At 51.4% G+C, this 16,111-nt stretch overlaps 2 protein-coding genes across 7 annotated transcripts in view; one reads left to right on the top strand and one right to left on the bottom strand.

The window, feature by feature from the left end:
• Positions 1-258: 258 nt before the first annotated feature.
• Positions 259-11,526, top strand: RELT (RELT TNF receptor). Its single transcript, XM_054061918.1, has 11 exons — positions 259-326; positions 3,016-3,077; positions 3,852-3,941; positions 4,028-4,200; positions 4,291-4,376; positions 4,611-4,850; positions 5,020-5,100; positions 5,179-5,263; positions 5,378-5,566; positions 5,658-5,781; positions 8,959-11,526. The coding sequence occupies exons 2-11, from the start codon at positions 3,033-3,035 to the stop codon at positions 8,995-8,997; spliced, it is 1,152 nt and encodes a 383-aa protein (XP_053917893.1). The 5' UTR covers positions 259-326; positions 3,016-3,032; the 3' UTR covers positions 8,998-11,526.
• A 143-nt stretch (positions 11,527-11,669) lies between these two features.
• FAM168A (family with sequence similarity 168 member A) overlaps positions 11,670-16,111 on the bottom strand; it is a 221,546-nt gene continuing 217,104 nt past the window's right edge. For all 6 annotated transcript variants that reach the window (XM_054061975.1, XM_054061965.1, XM_054061931.1 and 3 more), the window contains one exon: positions 11,670-15,048. The gene's annotated coding sequence lies outside the window, so the exon portion shown is untranslated. The remainder of the gene's footprint in view (positions 15,049-16,111) is intronic.

Raw genomic sequence — 16,111 nt, 5'->3', positions numbered from 1 at the left:
TCGGATAACTGCCGGGGGGGAGGACAAGGCGCGCTGGGGCACATTGCAGGGTGCAGCACCCTCGGCTGACCCGCGGAGCTCCCCCTGAAAGCCCAGATGGCTTAAAAAAATCCTTATTTTTAATAATAATAATTAAAAAATCCCAACAATCCTGCCCTGTAGGTCAAAAAAACCCTTTTTCCCGTTCCCCGCAGTTCACGCCGTGCCCGGCAGGCGGCGCTGCCTGCCCGGGGCGGGGGCGGGGTCTGGGTGCGTGACGTCACGTAAAGGGGCGGGGCGTGCGCGAGCCGCGCTCTCATTCATAAGGCGCGGGGGCGGCCGGGCAGGTAAGGGGTGACTCTCATCCTCTGCCTGGGGAGGTGGGGGGGGGGGGGGGGGGGGCTTATGCCGAGGTGGGATTTCGAGGTGTCGTGTCGTCTTTCCCCCCGCAGCTTCAGGTTGTGCAGGGAAGGTGGGGTTGGTGCTTTTTGGGGGTGTTTGACCACAAAAAAAAATGTGGGGGGGTTCGTGTCTTGACCTTCTCCCTTAGCACAAGGTGTGGAGCCTCCCCTTGGTGCTGCCCGAAGCGGGGCTGGTGCTGAGTGCGGGTACTGCAGTGCGAATCTAAAACGGAGGGTGGGAAGGGGAAAAAGTAGGTTAAGAAAAGACTCGGCAGCAGTTGCTTGGAAAAAGAGGTAGAAACCATGTTGAGTTCGGGTATTTTTTTTGTCAGAGATGGAAAATCACAGGGTGCACAGCTAAATCCCTGTGTCAGCCAGGATGCTGCGGTGAGGGGCTGCGCCCCAAAAAGGGGCTGGAGCCTGATACTGCCCGGGCTGTGGTGCCTCTGGGATCGTCTGTCTTTAATATCAGATTTTGGTGACAGTTCAGTTGTTCCCACAGTTCTGATGGGGCTCGGGGAGATGTGATAATGCTGAGTTTCGCTCCGTCTGCCAGACAATCCCCCTCTTGTCTGAAGCTGCCCTTGAGAGCTGTTACCCAAAGTGATTCCAAACAGTTGCTCCTTTTTTCCCCCCATTTATCTGCAGGAGCCATCAGCCAAAGCCCTGTTCCTCCATAGGGAGGGAAAGCTCTCACTGGATTCCCAGTGGACAGCCTTGGGTTACAGGCTTGGATTAAGGGAGGACTGGGAATAAAAAGCTTGTGAAATTCGACAGGGACTGAAATCAAGTCACCTCCCTGGTGTGTTTGTGTTGATACACTGGCCAAGTGGGATTTGGGGCTGGTGGAAGTTGGGGTGCTTCCAAAAAGCTGCCAGTTGTCTCTGGTGGCGTTACTTTTTGATTTCCTCTGATTCTTGCTGGGGGACGATGATGCTTTTACTTTTGCTCAGGAGCTTTGGGGCTTCTCTCCACTGTGCCAGAGCATCTGGGCATTGCACCAGCACTGGCTGCGGGTTTGTGTCTGCATCCTGCATTCCCACCTGGGATGTTGCTGAGCTGCCCCTAGAAATAGATGCTGAGTCCTGGGGTGGCTGTAACCAGGCAAAGCTGCATTGGCAACCAGGAGCTGTGAGTCTCCTCCATCCCCATGGCAGAGCTTTGTCATCTGAGGGATAGCCTTAATCTTTGGGTTAAGCTTGGCCTTAGACCTGCTTTACCCGAGGCCAGCCCTGTTTCTGGTGGGATTTAATTAATTTATCTTGAACTGGTGAGCCAGGATGCTCTGGCAACCCAGGATGCATAGGCCGTCCCAGCCTATGGTGTGACTTGTCCACAGTGGGAGCAATCCGTCCTCTTCCAAGGCCATTGTGGCTCCTTCCCTGTCAGAGCAGCACCCCAACACCTCTGGGAGTCCCTAAGGTGGTGCTATTAAAAGCTTAAATATCAGCACCCCGAAGGACTAAAATGCTTCATGTTGGGCTTAAACTCAAGCTTTGTTAGTGCTGGCTTACAGGGTGGAGGCTTGCATCAGTTTCACTCTCTCTCCTCAACTGAGAGGCACATCCCAAGTCCCCCGGGGATTTGGGAGGTGTCCCCAAAGGATGCTGTGAGCCTGGGACGATGCTCGGCAGGGAGGTGGCATGTGGTGGGGCTGAGGCTGTCTGGGGCGATGGTGGCAGCTGGCTCAGCACCCCCCAGATTCAGGGGGTCCTAGCTTGGCATGGATGGTGTGAGTGAAGATGGAGCTTGGTAGTTCTTCATTTCGGGGTGCAGCTCCCCAGAAGGGAAGAAGGGCTGTTTGGCTTCATGCTGTCACGGTGATGGGGTGCTTGCTAACTGGTAGCTGTTGGAAGGAACTGGAGCATAGAGGGTGCTCATTTTGGCCCATGCCACCATGTCCCAGCTCATGTCCTATAATTAGCTGGCTCTGCCCTGCTTGCCCCCCAGCATCTCCCCTCCTGAGTTTAATTAACTGCATCTCAGACCTGTGATGCCAGTTACTAATTAGGATAACCTCATCAGACAAAGGCTGTAACAAAGGTCCTGAGTGGCTCTTGCAGGACCGTGACGACCAGGGTAATTTCCATGCAGGTAGCAGAAGCTGGATCCAAGTTTGGATTGTTATTTATTTTTCCCTCCATTCCCCTGTGCTGTCAGTGTTTATTTTAATTTTGACAATTAATTGCTAAGTGCGAAGAGGGCAGATGAGCCTGTGGGAAATATCTTTCGTTTCCCTTGATTTTTGTTTTTATTTAAATGTATTTATTTTTTGAAGTTACTTCATTTCCTGGTGGCAGATTTGTAAGGATTTCCTCTGGAGCAGGAAAGACCTTCATTTGATGTCTAGCATCATCTTCTCCTTCCGCTGCTCCTTGTACAGTTGGTCCCGATTCTGTTGCAGGGTTGGTTCTCCGATTTGTGACGGAGTCGGGGTCGGGGTCTGCAAGGGAAGGGGGTGATGCTGGCATCCCATAAAACCTCTAATCAAGAATTTAGGGGGATGGTAGAGCGCCTCTGCTGCAGGGATATTTAAGCAGATGCCTTGCAGCATCCCCATGGGGGAGAATAAGGGACCAGATGGCCTCCCTCCTGCAACTTTTTCCTGGATGGTGACCCTGGTGCTCCCCTTCAGGCAGGTCTCCCTTGGCAATGAAGAGGTGCAGGATGTGGTGGTGGCTCATCTCTATCCTGGCGGTGAGTATGGCCTCATGCATCCCATCCCTCTGCATTTCTGCCTTTGTCTCCTTCAATACTCAAACCCATCCCCATTTCACCACCCCACAGACACAACAGGGCACCTCAAAATATTTCTCACATGGAAACTTGCAGCAGCTCAGCCCCAGGGTGGTGCTTAATTTGCATAGAGGGTGGAGTTCTTCTCCTTTGTCAAATCTTCTTCCAGGGCAGGGGTTGACAGGGAATGTGGCTTCTCCCTTGCTGCTTTCCCGTGTTGTCACCATATTGTCCCATGTCCGGGAGATGCTCTTGGGATGGGCCCTGTGGGTACCCCAAGGACCAGGGCAACTCCCTTGGGGTGGCTTGGACTGAGCGAGTGTTGCGGTGGGTTTGCATCAACCACTGTGCATGCAATGGGTTTGCATCCATCATGTTACTGGTACCTCTGCCACGGTGCATGTTATGACTTTGCATCCATCGTGTTGCTGGTGCCTGGTGGTAGATCTGCATCCATCACAACATATGCGGTGGGTTTGCATCCATCATGTCACTGGTGCTGAGTTTGCATCTGTCATGGTGCATGCAATGGGTTTGCATCCATCACGTTGCTGGCGATGGGTGTGCATCTGCCATGGTCCATTTGACAGTTTTGCACCCATCATGGTGCTTATGATGGGTTCACCCTCTGCTGCATCACCTGCACTGGAGCCACATTGCCTCTGGCACAGGCCTCAGAGAAGTGGGAGAACCGGAGCAGCTGGTGCTGAGCACTGCTCTTTGCTTCTCCCACAGGTGCTGAGTGGACCCAGCATGGGGGCCGGGAGCTGTGGACCCCAGGAATATGAGACGTTGGGATGCCCCCCTGGAGAGGAGCCTGCTGGGGTAAGCTGTGCCCACTTGTGGTACGTCCCCTCTGGTGGAAAGGTGCAGGACCCCACCATCGCTTACCTTCCTTTTCCTCCATGCAGGTGTGTGGCTCAGCACCAGATCTGGTGAGGACCTGCCGAGCTTGTTCCCCTGGTACCTTCTCTCCAGGGGGTGTATCCTGCTCCAATCACACCCGCTGCTGGGCCAGGAACAGGGTCCTGGTGGCACCAGGGACACCACTGACTGACAGCCGCTGTGGAGCCTGCCTGCCAGGGTGAGCCCAGCTAGCGGGGGGGAAGGTGCAAGCCCCCAGCCCCAATCCTGCTCATGGGCCATATCCTCACCCTCCGCTCCCACCCCACAGGTTTTACAGCCCTGAAGGGGAAAGGGAGTCCTGGGGCCGGTGCCTGCCCTGCACCACCGCTCCCCGCAGCACCCCAGGGTGCCCAGGTGGGTGCCTGGGTGCCTGTTGTGCTGGCGTTTGTTCCGGGGATGCTGTAGGTTGTGTCTCTCTCAAGATGAGAGGTGACATCTTACTGTGATATGACAGCTGAGAATGTCTCCACTCGTGACACAAGTGGCTTCTGCTTCCCTGGGGGGCAACCCAGCAGCGTTGCTCCTTGGAAGATGGGAGTTAATCCCAACAAGACCCCTCTATGGAGCTGATCCATTGCCTCCCCTCAGGCCGACGGCGAGCCCGCAGCCCTGAAACACTGGGCCAGATGGTGAGGAACAATGGTACATGGGTGACCATGATGGGTGAGGAAGAGGAGGAGGAGGAGGAGGCCGCGGCACAGGCAGGGGTGCTGACCATTGTCCCGGTCTTCTGCGCCATGGGATTGTTGGGCATCCTGGTCTGCAACCTGCTGAAGAAGAAGGGTTACCACTGCACTGCCAGCAAGGACCCCCGGCCTATCAGCACCAGTGAGCCCTGGTTGTGCCACAGGCACCTTTTGGTGATCCCACATCCATCCTACATCTATCTTGCCTCACTCAGCTTTTGGTCCTCATTGTCCCAGCTGCTTGTCCATTGGGGCAGGGGCGTGAGGATGGATTATTCCCCAATACCGAGTCCTCCAATTTCTACTTCCAGGTTCCAGCTCCATCTACCACCTGGAGGATGCCAACGAGGACACCATTGGGGTGCTGGTGCGGTTAATTGCTGAGAAGAAAGGTAAGGGGGTGTCCCTGGGTGGGGTAATGTGGGCTGGACATGTGTGACTCCCCCTCCTCGGTCTCCCCTCACCCACAGAAAATGCTGCTGTACTGGAGGAGCTGCTGAAGGAGCATCACGACCAACAGCTGATGCCACCATCAGGCTGCACCTCCCCAAATAAGTAAGACCCGCCTTCCTCCCCCCCCGCCCCCCGGCTCCTTGCCAAGGCTGCACTGAGGACCTCCCCAGGGTGAGACCAACACCATGCTGATGGCATCTCCCCCTCGGTTCCCAGGCTGCACTTCCTGCCTCAGTTTCCCCCTGCCTGCCAGCACCAGCAGCACCTTCACACCGTGCAGGGTTTGGCCCCGTGTGCCCGCTGCAGCCAGAAGAAGTGGCCTGAGGTGCTGCCATTGCTCAATGCCACCAAGGTCCTCAAACCCAGGGGTCGCCCTGGTGAGGTGACAATATTCTCTGTTGGCAGGTAAGCAGGGATAGTCCTTATCCCTTGTGTGTTTCCACCTCCCTCCCAGCCCTTCAGGGTGGGGACAGGCTGATGTGATGCCCCCCAACAGGTTTCGGGTATCCCGGATTCCTGAGCTGAGGAGTGAGGCACAGGGTGAACCCCTCCGTGGTACCCTCCCTGCTGGTAGCGAGATGCAGCCCTTGTGCTTGAAAAGTACTGATGCCCCCTCTGAGGTGAGGAGATGCAGAGGGAAGATCTTGTGGCGCCCCTGGGTGTTCTTCCTGGAGCAAAGTAAGGCTTCAGGAAACTGGAGGACAGAGCATTAACTCTGAAGCCTAATGAGGGCACCTGGTGATTTGTGAATATAAAGCAGCCCATCACCTCCTATGCCTCTCCCAGGGGATGGGAGGCTTAAATACTTCTAAACTTGAAGTCAGAAGGGGTTTGGCGAGTTCCTCCCCTTTCCTCCCACCTCCTGCATTTAAGGTGCTGTAGGGGGTTGTGAAGTGGGTGCTGATGGGAGTGCAGGGGTGGGTGCTGGTGTAACAGGGTGCTGCAGAGGCACAGGCCCGGTGGCCCCTGGGGTGTTCTGCAGCCAGGGCTTTAATATATCCCCATCTCCTGTGTATCTGCACACTCGCATACAGCTACCCCTATATAGCAAATGCCTATGCACCCATATATAACACATTTGCATACACTGACATGTATCGTCACGCACCTATAGATGCACAAAAGGCTATGCATGCGTTTATGTCCCCTTATATCCATGTACACACACTACATGCATAAACTGGGGACGCATAGAGGGGAAACCCAGGCAGTATGGAGTGGCTGTCACACAGCAGGGTCCCGTGGGCTGTTGGCATGGCCTGGCACAGGGTGACACGGCCAGAGGCTGCTATGTGACTCATAGGCAGCTGCACGGGCACACGTGCCCTCGCACACACACATACACACCCTCAGCAGATGCTGCTGCACATGGCTGCACTGGCAGCCAAGAGTGCCTGCATGGAAACATGGGCTGATGTGATTGAGGGCAACCCTGCAGAGAAGGACTTGAGGGTGCTCATAGATGAGAAGCTTGACATGAGTTGGCCGTGTGTGCACACAGGCCAGAAGGCCAACCATGTCCTGGTCTGCAGCAGAAGAAGGTGGCCAGCAGGTTGAGGGAAGTGATTCTGCCCCTCTGTTCCTCTCTTGTGAGACCTCATCTGGAGTATTGTGTCCTGTTCTGGAATCCTCAGCATAAGAAGGATATGAAACTGTTGGAGCAGATCCAGAGGAGGGCTACAAAGATGATCAGAGCGCTGGAGCACCTGACATATGAGGACAGGCTGAGAGGGCTGGGGTTGTTCAGCCTGGCACTGAGAAGGTTCCGAGAATACCTTATAGTGACCTTCTAGTACCTGAAGGGGCTACAGGAAAGCTGGAGAGGGGCTGTTTACAAAGGCTTGTAGTGATACGACATGGGCCAATGGGTATAAACTGGAGAGGGGCAGATTTAGACCTCGCATAAGGAGGAATTTCTTCACCATGAGAGTGGTGAGACACTGGCACAGGTTGCCCAGGGAAGTTGTGGCTGCCCCATGCCTGGAGGTGTTCAAGGCCAGGTTGGATGGGAGATACACATGCACTTACATTCTCCCCTCACGCACATGTTTGCAGTCATACACAGGTGAACATGCATATGGGTCCCTGTAAGAGTACATACATATGCACACACAGATGTGCATGACACTTGTTCATACACTGCTGCACATGCAAACACATACATGGCTGTGTACACATACAAACCCACCTCTGCATGCATACACATCCACACTTACAATCACATATGTATGCAGACGCACCCACAGTTGCACACTGAGCTCTATAAGTACACATACACACACCTGACACCTATTTGCACACTGCTGCACATGCACATACATGTATGCATGGATGAACATGTGCACATGCACACCCACCTCTGCATGCACACACGATGCACGTATACACATACACAAGCTTACAGTAATGCTTGCATGCAAACATACCCACACTTGCATATGGAGCTCTGCAAGTGTGCGTGCACATGCACACAGATATTCACACACTGCTGCATGCACACATACACAGGCACAGAGGAATAGTTGCCGAAATGCCCAAGGAAATCCCTCTCTGCACACATACACACGTATGCCTCTGTACACACACATATATGCAGTCACAGGCAAACAGACACGCAGTGGCATTAGGAGCTTTCTAAAGTGTTTATACATGTGCACATGCACCCACTCCCATGCTGCTGCACACCCACGCACACAAATGAATGTGTGCATAAATGCAGATGCAAACCCACCTCTGCATGCAACATGCACACACATGTATATGCACACACGCGCATGCAGTCCTACACGCAAGCAAACATGCACATGGAGCTCTTTAAAGGCGCGTACACAAACAGGCATGCACATGACATCCATTCATGCACCACTGCATGTGCAAACATAAGCATGAACATGAGTACGTGCACATGTAGCCCCCCTTCTGTGTGCACACACACATATCATAGAATGGTTTGGGTTGGAAGGAATCTTAAAGATCATCCAGTTCCACCCCCCTGCCATGGGCAGAGACGCCTTCCACCAGACTGGGCTGCCCAAAGCCCCATCCAGCCTGGCTTTAAACACTTCCAGGGAGGGGGCATCCACAGTTTCCCTGGGCATATGTACATGCATGCACATGTGTGCAGTCACATGCATGGAAAACCACCCACATGTGCACTTGGGGCTCTGTAACTGCACACAGCCATGTGCGCACATCTGCACACATCCCCATCCTGGCACCCCTCCATGGCCCTGTTTACACAGCCATATCCAGAGGTGGGTGCCCACCACCGCAGGCACTGCACCCTGCCAAGACCGATTACAGTCATGCGGACAGAAGGTGACCCCATGGCCGCGTGTTGGAGACCCAGCAGCTGCCTGTTCTGCCTTCTTCTCTGCCTGAGCCTGTCCAGCTCATGGGATTGCTGGTCTGTGCTCACTGCAGGCCCCCAGCACCCCTCGGGGCCACCCCAGACACCATGTCCCCTCTAGCCCCCAGCACCCCAGGCTGGTCCCAGCCATTTGCGGACAGCTTGACTCCTGCTGAGCCCATGGAAAAATCCTTCAGGGCTTCTGCATCCCCATGGAGGACCTGGACCAGCTGCCGCAGTGGGAACAACCTGGATGGCTGCCCTCAGCAGCAGGAGTTGTCCCCTCCTGCATGTGATGTCCCTGGGTGGTCCCACTGTAGACATTTGTTGTGACCCAAACTGGACTGTCCAGGGGACAGATGCTGTGTGGCTCCTGCCACCTTGGGCAGTGCAGAGGGCCAAACCCACCTCTACCTGCAGACATGGACCATCCCTTTGTCCTCCACAGCTGACACCTGGCCTGGGGGCTGCCTCGGCAGGACGGTGACACCCACAGAGACCCCATGAGGGGACAGCGGATGTTGGAGACCACATGAAAGCCAGTGCCACTTGTAGCCACAAAGCGCTGGAGGTGGCAGCTTGAATTCTGCTGCTACCACCAAGGTGTCCACTGGCAACATCGCAAATCCAACACCTTGCCCAGCTGGTGAGAAGGATTCCCTGCCCCTGAGGTCTGGTGGTGGCCACGGCATGGTGGCCTGATGGAGAGCCTCTCCGGGAGCCACAACACCAAAGCACAGCTCTGTTGGAGGCACCATGCAACAGAGGATGTCACGTGGTTGGGATGCCTTTTGATGGCCACCTTCTGGGTCCGTTGAACTGAAGCCTCCCCAGGAGCATCACGTGCTCCTGAGTTCCCTCCATCACCAGGTGCCAGCTCTCAACATTGCACGCTACAATGGTCCCTGGATCACAGGAAAACTACCTTACCAACAACCCAGCTGGGGCATGGTTGCTCTGGCCAAGACTGGTCTCCTGCATCTGTATCTCCTCTTCTATTCAAAGTCTCAGTGAGCCCAGGAGAGAATGTCGTGGTGATGGTCTGCTCACCATAAAGATCACACGCTCCAATTGCCACAGCAGCTGTTTCCACAGAACCACATTGGCTCAGCCGTGTCGGGGTCAGTGGGACAACCCACCCAAGGTTGGGTTGGAGACTCTCAAGCTCCACCATCAACCTAGAAATGGGTTTATGGCTGGTCCCATTCACTTCTCCACATCACCACGCTGAAAAACCAACCACCGAACCCTCTCGGGCTCTTTTATTTATTTTTTGGAAACATTTTAATAGTTATCGAATGTTCTACATCTTACAGTAAATATCGTACAGTTACAAACTCTTGGCTGAAATCTGTCAGGGAGATCACGACCGGATCTTCAGAACCAAAACCAGAACAGAAAACAAACGGAAAAAAACCCCAAATTTACACTTCAGGTGGACAAACCGAGGCTGTGGGGCTTTCCAGGGCATCAGTTCAAGGCCATGTTCCCTACACACCTTTGAGACTTAGGCTTGGAAGACATGGTTACGCTTGGTTTTTAATGTCTTTTTTTCTTTTTTAATATCTATTTATTTTTGCTTAAGAGGTCCAGTAATATTCAAAAAGGAGCTGGCCTGTTGGTCGAAATGAATTAAAAAATTAATTACATAGAAAGGTGGGTAGGAGACCAGCATGTGTTTGCTCCATGCTACGGGGACAGGAGGGTTTATGTGTGATCCTGCACTTCACTGTCTCATTTTCCCTCCCTCACTGTGCTTCCTGATGCCTGCCAGCCCTGTGAATTGCTCCTCACCCACAGCCCTGATCCTGAACTACTCTCACCCCATGAAAAACAGCTTCCCCAGCTTCATCCCTTGCAGGAAGGTGCAGTGATGCTGCAGGTGGCTGTACTGTAGCAGGATTTTCAGCATGACTGAATGTCTCCAACCAGGAATTGTTGCCATTAAACCATGTATTTTGCTATTCCTGCTTTGCAAACATCCCTGTAACAGGTTATTTTACTTGATTACCAGTGAATCTGTAAGTGTCATGGTGCTACATGCTGCAAAAATCCCTTTCCAAGCTTTACTTCTTCCCAATCTCCTTAACAGGCTTTACTTTCCTTTTTCCCTATGGGAATCCTAGGACACAGCAGAAAAATATGTAGATACTGATTCTGCTGATAGCCTAGCATGCGTGGCAAAGCAAAGGAAAGATGGGCAGGGGGTCACTGCATTTTGGGGATGAGGGATGCTCAGAGGGCCTGAAAAATTGGACAATTTGAAAAAAAAAAACAAACCCAACCCCTGGATTTACGGGTATCCAGCAGCTCTTATTGCTATTGTCAAGTGGTTGGGTTTTCCTATTGAAAATAAACCCTCCAAATGTGTTTTTTTTCCCTTCCTCTAAGAAAGCAAGACCCTATTTCATGTCCTTCTGCTGGGGACCACATCATCCGAATCCCCTGTGGGGATGCATCCACCTCCGGATGCAGAAGGGGATGGTAAAGAGTGGGGAGTCTCTGGGAAGGACTGTATTCAGCAGGATGCCGGCAGCTGGGGGAAAACCTGATACCCTGAAACATCCATCATTAAAAAAAACAAAACACCAAGACTTTTAAATAACACTTCATGGTAATTACATCTTGAAACTGCAAAAAGCTCGACTGGGTTATTCAGAAAATACAGAAGCAAATCCTCCCCTGGAGGGTTCAGCCGCTTGGAGGCGAGATGGGTACAGGCTCCGAGGGGCTCACTCGAGTTGGGGGCCACCACTACTATTAACATGTCTTTTCCCCCAGATCTCATATTACAGCTCATGTTTAAAGCAAAGCTACCGGCAGGGATGGGTTAATGGGCACAACGCAGTTTGAGAGTTACTTTCTTTCCCCTTTAGCAGGAATTTTAATCTCTCAGACTTTCCCAGAGGTTTAACCCCTCCTGCCCTTCCCGTTAAAAGCTGGTGTGATCCTTCATGATGGGAAACCCTTTTTTTCCAAAGCTTTGCTGGGAATGAAATATTTGAGAAGCTGGTGGCCCCCATCAGTGTGTCCCTCCAAAGAAGTCTCCCTTTGGGCTGCAACCTCCCCAGGACCTTCACTTAAGCCATGAGTTGGCCAAGGAAATGACTTGAGATCATGGGCTTTCCTCCCATGATTCCATCTATCTGAAAAGCCACATCCCTCCACACAGAAGAGAACAGGGCTGCCAGTCACTGCTGGCATGAGCCAGGGGACATCAAGCCCCACATCCCCATCTCCCCACCACTGTGGCCCCATGAATCCACCTTGGGAAGGACCTACCCAAGCCTGGATCTGTGTGGTGGCCCTGGAGCCATGTGGTGGCCCAAGCCTACACCAAATACTGGTTGACAAATGGACTCAGCAAAGCATCTTGCCCAACAGATGGCAAATAGCTCACCTCTTTGCACCCTGGTTGAATTAATGAGTATTTCTGCATGGGCATAATAGGATGAGGAACATCATATCTGCTGCTGATCAAAGTGAAGGAATTAAAACTAAACCACTCCATAACAGATCTCATTAGTGGTAACACTGGATGATCCTCCATGCTTAACTCCTGGAGCTTTCTACCCCACCTTTCGTGTGTGGTTTGTTTTTTTTCCTTTCAGAGGAAAGCTTAGCGCCTCCTTCCTAGCCATGGGACAAAATTTTAGCAGTCATTCCTAACACAGTTAAGGGTGAAGGGTGACTAGGACAGTGGTAGGATGGTGTCTACTGGTAGAGGTCTGCTGGGAAAGGTCTTCCTCTGCAGAGCCTGGATTTGATAACCAAGCTGGCTGGACCCTACAAGTCGTAGCGCGTTGGCTAAAGCTTACTCTGTCCTACATGTTCCAATGATGGTAGACAACTCCTGAAGTGAGAGCCAAAAAGGATATCCAAGAGGTCTTCAATTCTTGTGATCTACTGGGTTATGGGGTTCTTTTGGTCCAGGTTTAACTGTAGCATGCTGCAAACAGTGGAAGGAAGATGTAGTATTGTTATTTCCAAAAGTCTTGTTGTTCTTTACATGCTAACCCTTAGCTTTGCCAAGCTCAATGGGGCAACCCTCTGATTATTTACATTATTTTTTTCTTCCCTTTTCCTTTTCCATGAACTCAAAGTGCAACCCAAAGTACTACATGGGATAAATCCACCTTCCCCACTACACAGCACTGATGTTCAGTCTTCACCCACTTTGTTTCCACTGAAGTTGTGAAGGTTAACCAGAGCTTTGCTAGATTTCTTTTAATAACAGCAGAACCAACCAAATGACTTCTATACAGAAGCATCAACAACCTGACAAACCACTTGAGAACAATCAGCAGTAGGAAAAGTCCTCTTGGGTGTCTAAGCTTATTTCTCCTCATTTGGACCATGCTCATGGGAAGGAAGAATAGAAGCAGAAGCCAAGGTGGGAGACATCACCAAGAGCAAGGAGGTCTCAGCCAGGTGCCCACAACCTGTCACCTTACTTTTCTGAAAGGCCCTCCAGTCTGACCTCTACACTACCATGTCTTGGTGAAGGTGACCCTCCAGAGATGGTTCTCACTGCCCTCGCTTCCATCTAGGTGGTCCAGGCTCGACCAAAGCAGAGCAACCAACAAACACATATGGGCACTGACTCAACACCATGCATGTGTTGAAAACACACACCAAGCAGTTCCAGGAGGGATGCCCAGTCACACATCTACTATCCTGACCCCCTTAAAGGCTCTAGATCTGGCCTACTATGACAATCTTGGAGCCCAGGAGATGTGAGGTTGCCAACATCTACACGTGAATGCAACTTTTTTGGCACGCTTGAGGGAAAAATCAAAACCCAACAATGTTTTTTCTCTTAGGAAAAAAGAAAAGAAAAAAAACCTTCTTTCTGAGCTGCGATTAGTTTAGGGATAAGGTTTTTAGAATAACTCAAACTGGCCGCAAGCGTTGTCTGCAAATACAAACACTCATTGCTGCCCTCAAGACAAATTATTGCTCTACTTGGACGCCCCGAGATGGGATGTCACCGGCTGTGTCAGCTTCCCATCCTCACACCCTTGGGTAAGCCACAGTCCCCAGAAATGAGCACGATGCCCACAGCTTCTGCAAGCCCACTGACTCCCAGCCTAGTCCACATCAACTGTGGATCATCTTCCTTGCTCTCACCTTTTTTCAGGTACCTTCCATGAGGAAGGCAACATGTTTATTGCTATTGTTTCCTCTCCCCTCCGCTTCTCTCTGCTCACCAAGCAGAGTAGCTGGACATCCTCCTCCTCCTCCAGCTTTTCTCTACGGTTCCAAGACTTGTGCCTGGATGAACATTTCTCCTGAACGTCTCCAAACCCAGCTATAACCCAAAGAATGAAAGTCCATGTCGATCATCGTGGTTTGGTCTCAGCCCCAGCCCTGTCAATTGTGTGGGTGCAAGGTGAAGCCACCATCTTTTTCTTCACCCTGTTTCAGACACTCTTCTCCATCAACCAGCCACCCTCTTTCCCCACACCACCAGACTCTGGAGAGGCTCTTCAGACTGACCCCCGGACCCAGAGAAGCTCTTCAGACTGACCCCTGGGCCTGGAGAAGTTCTTCAGACTATTCCTTGGACCTGGTGAAGCTCTTCAGACCAATCCTTGGACATCTCGCTTCCTTCAACAGCTGCCCAGAACATCTCTGCCTGCAACTGGCAGCCATGCAAGGAAGAAGCTGCCTTCTCCCTTGCACAGCCCCAGAACATGGCTGATGGGGAGCATCTCATTTTCCCAAGAGATGTAAGATGCCACCAGGGCATGTAGCTCTCTGCTGCTTTCTTCCCATCATGCATGATCCATTTGCCCAGTTGGAAAAAGCAGACCAAAGAACCAACGGTGACCAGTCCTCCTACTTCCTAAGACAAGTGTGTTACATCACTAATTATATTTATATTCTCTTACTCCTACAAAAGAAGGGATGAGTTCAGAATGTCACTGCAGATAATGCATTTATAATCTATCACAACAGCTATCTGGAAGACACCAATTTTCTTGTAATATGTTATGGAAGATTAAATAATTTATATTATTCAACTAAAAATACCCAAACCAAACTGGAATAAGCCTGCCTACCAGCGCTGTGCTTTTCACATAGTACCCTGAACATCAACCACTCTTACTAGCCAACGAAAATCTAGGCTTTCGTCAACAACAACGACAACAGAAAAATAACAAAAAGAACCCAAACGAACAAGAAGTGGGGGATCTTTGCACCACTCAGCTGGGCAATGCTGGAAAAGTGAATATTCTGAGCTTTCAAATGATAGGACCAAAGAGAGAACTTTACTATTGCTCAGTGTCAGTATGTGTGTTACACAATTTATGTGGATTGGGGAGGAGGAAAGGGGAGAGGGGGAAAAAAAAAAAAAAAAGAGGCAGAAGATTAGAAAAAGCAGCTTTTACAAAAACCACTAAAGAATGCATAAAGTGACCCTTGCACTTTTTTTTTTTTCTTTTGTTCTTGCAAACAGACGAGGTGCTGCAGTACAGCGGCCACAGCACCGATGTAAGACTTGTGTAGTTGCATACAATGTTTGACTCCGGATCTGGAAGAAAGCAAACACATTAAAAACAAGGAATTAGGAAAAGCGGTGCAGTTGACATACCCGAGGGATCGGAGGCTATTCAGAGCAATCTGGACAAGCTCAAGAAGTGGTCACAGGTGATCTTTATGAGGTTCGACAAGGCCAAGTGCAAGGTCCTAAACCTGGGTCAAAGCAACTCCCAGTATCAAAACAGATTGGGAAAAAACAGATTGAGAGCAGCCCTACTGAGGACTTGGGGGTACTGGTGGATGAAAAGCTGGACAGGACCCAACAATGTGCCCCCACAGCCCAAAAAGCCAGCTGTATCTTGGGCTGCATCAAAATAAGTGTGACCAGCAGGTTGAGGGAGGTGATTCTGCCCTTCAACTCTGCTCTGGTGAGACCTCACCTGGAGCACTGCATCCAGCTCTGGAGTCTTCAGCACAGGAAAGACATGAACCTGTTGGAGGAGGTCCAGAGGAGGCCACAAAAATGGTCAGAGGGCTGGAACACCCCTCCTATGAGAAAAAGCTGAGGAAATTGGGGTTGTTCAGCCTGGAGAAGAGAAGACTCCAGGGAGACCTTATTGCGGCCTTTCAGTACTTAAAGGCAGCCTGGTTGGAAATATGGGAACAAACTTTTTAGCGGGGCCTGATGTGATAGGACAAGGGGTAATGGTTTTCATCTGAAAGAAGGGAGATTCAGACTAGATGTAAGGAAGAAATGTTTTACACTGAGGATGGTGAAACACTGGCACAGGTTGCCCGGAGAAGCTGTGTATTCCCCATCCCTGGAAACATTCAAGGTCAGGCTGGACAGGGCTCTGAGCAACCTGATTGAGTTGAAGTTGTCCCTGCTCACGGCATGGGGGTTGGACTAGATGACGTTTAAAGGTCCCTTCCAACCCAAACCATTCTGTGATGCTAACATTCTATGATCAGACAGGGCTATTCTCCTCTCCTCTGCACCCCTGCACTGCATGCAGCGTGTATAGCTAATATACCTGAGATTTAACCATCCCTCACACTGCTATACAGGCAATTTCTTAGGGCACAGAGCTGAGAAAGCAGCAGCTCACCAGCAG

The sequence above is a fragment of the Cuculus canorus genome, chromosome 1 (genome assembly GCF_017976375.1).
Source record: "Cuculus canorus isolate bCucCan1 chromosome 1, bCucCan1.pri, whole genome shotgun sequence".
NCBI classification, from domain to species: Eukaryota; Metazoa; Chordata; class Aves; order Cuculiformes; family Cuculidae; genus Cuculus; species Cuculus canorus.
This window is presented reverse-complemented; position numbering and strand designations above follow the sequence as displayed.

Coding starts and splice junctions, on each gene's coding strand:
- RELT (XM_054061918.1), top strand. CDS start 3,033: ATGAAGAGGTGCAGGATGTGGTGGTGGCTCATCTCTATCCTGGCG. Junction 3,942..4,027: donor CTGGAGAGGAGCCTGCTGGG/GTAAGCTGTGCC, acceptor TCCTCCATGCAG/GTGTGTGGCTCAGCACCAGA. Junction 5,567..5,657: donor ACAATATTCTCTGTTGGCAG/GTAAGCAGGGAT, acceptor GCCCCCCAACAG/GTTTCGGGTATCCCGGATTC.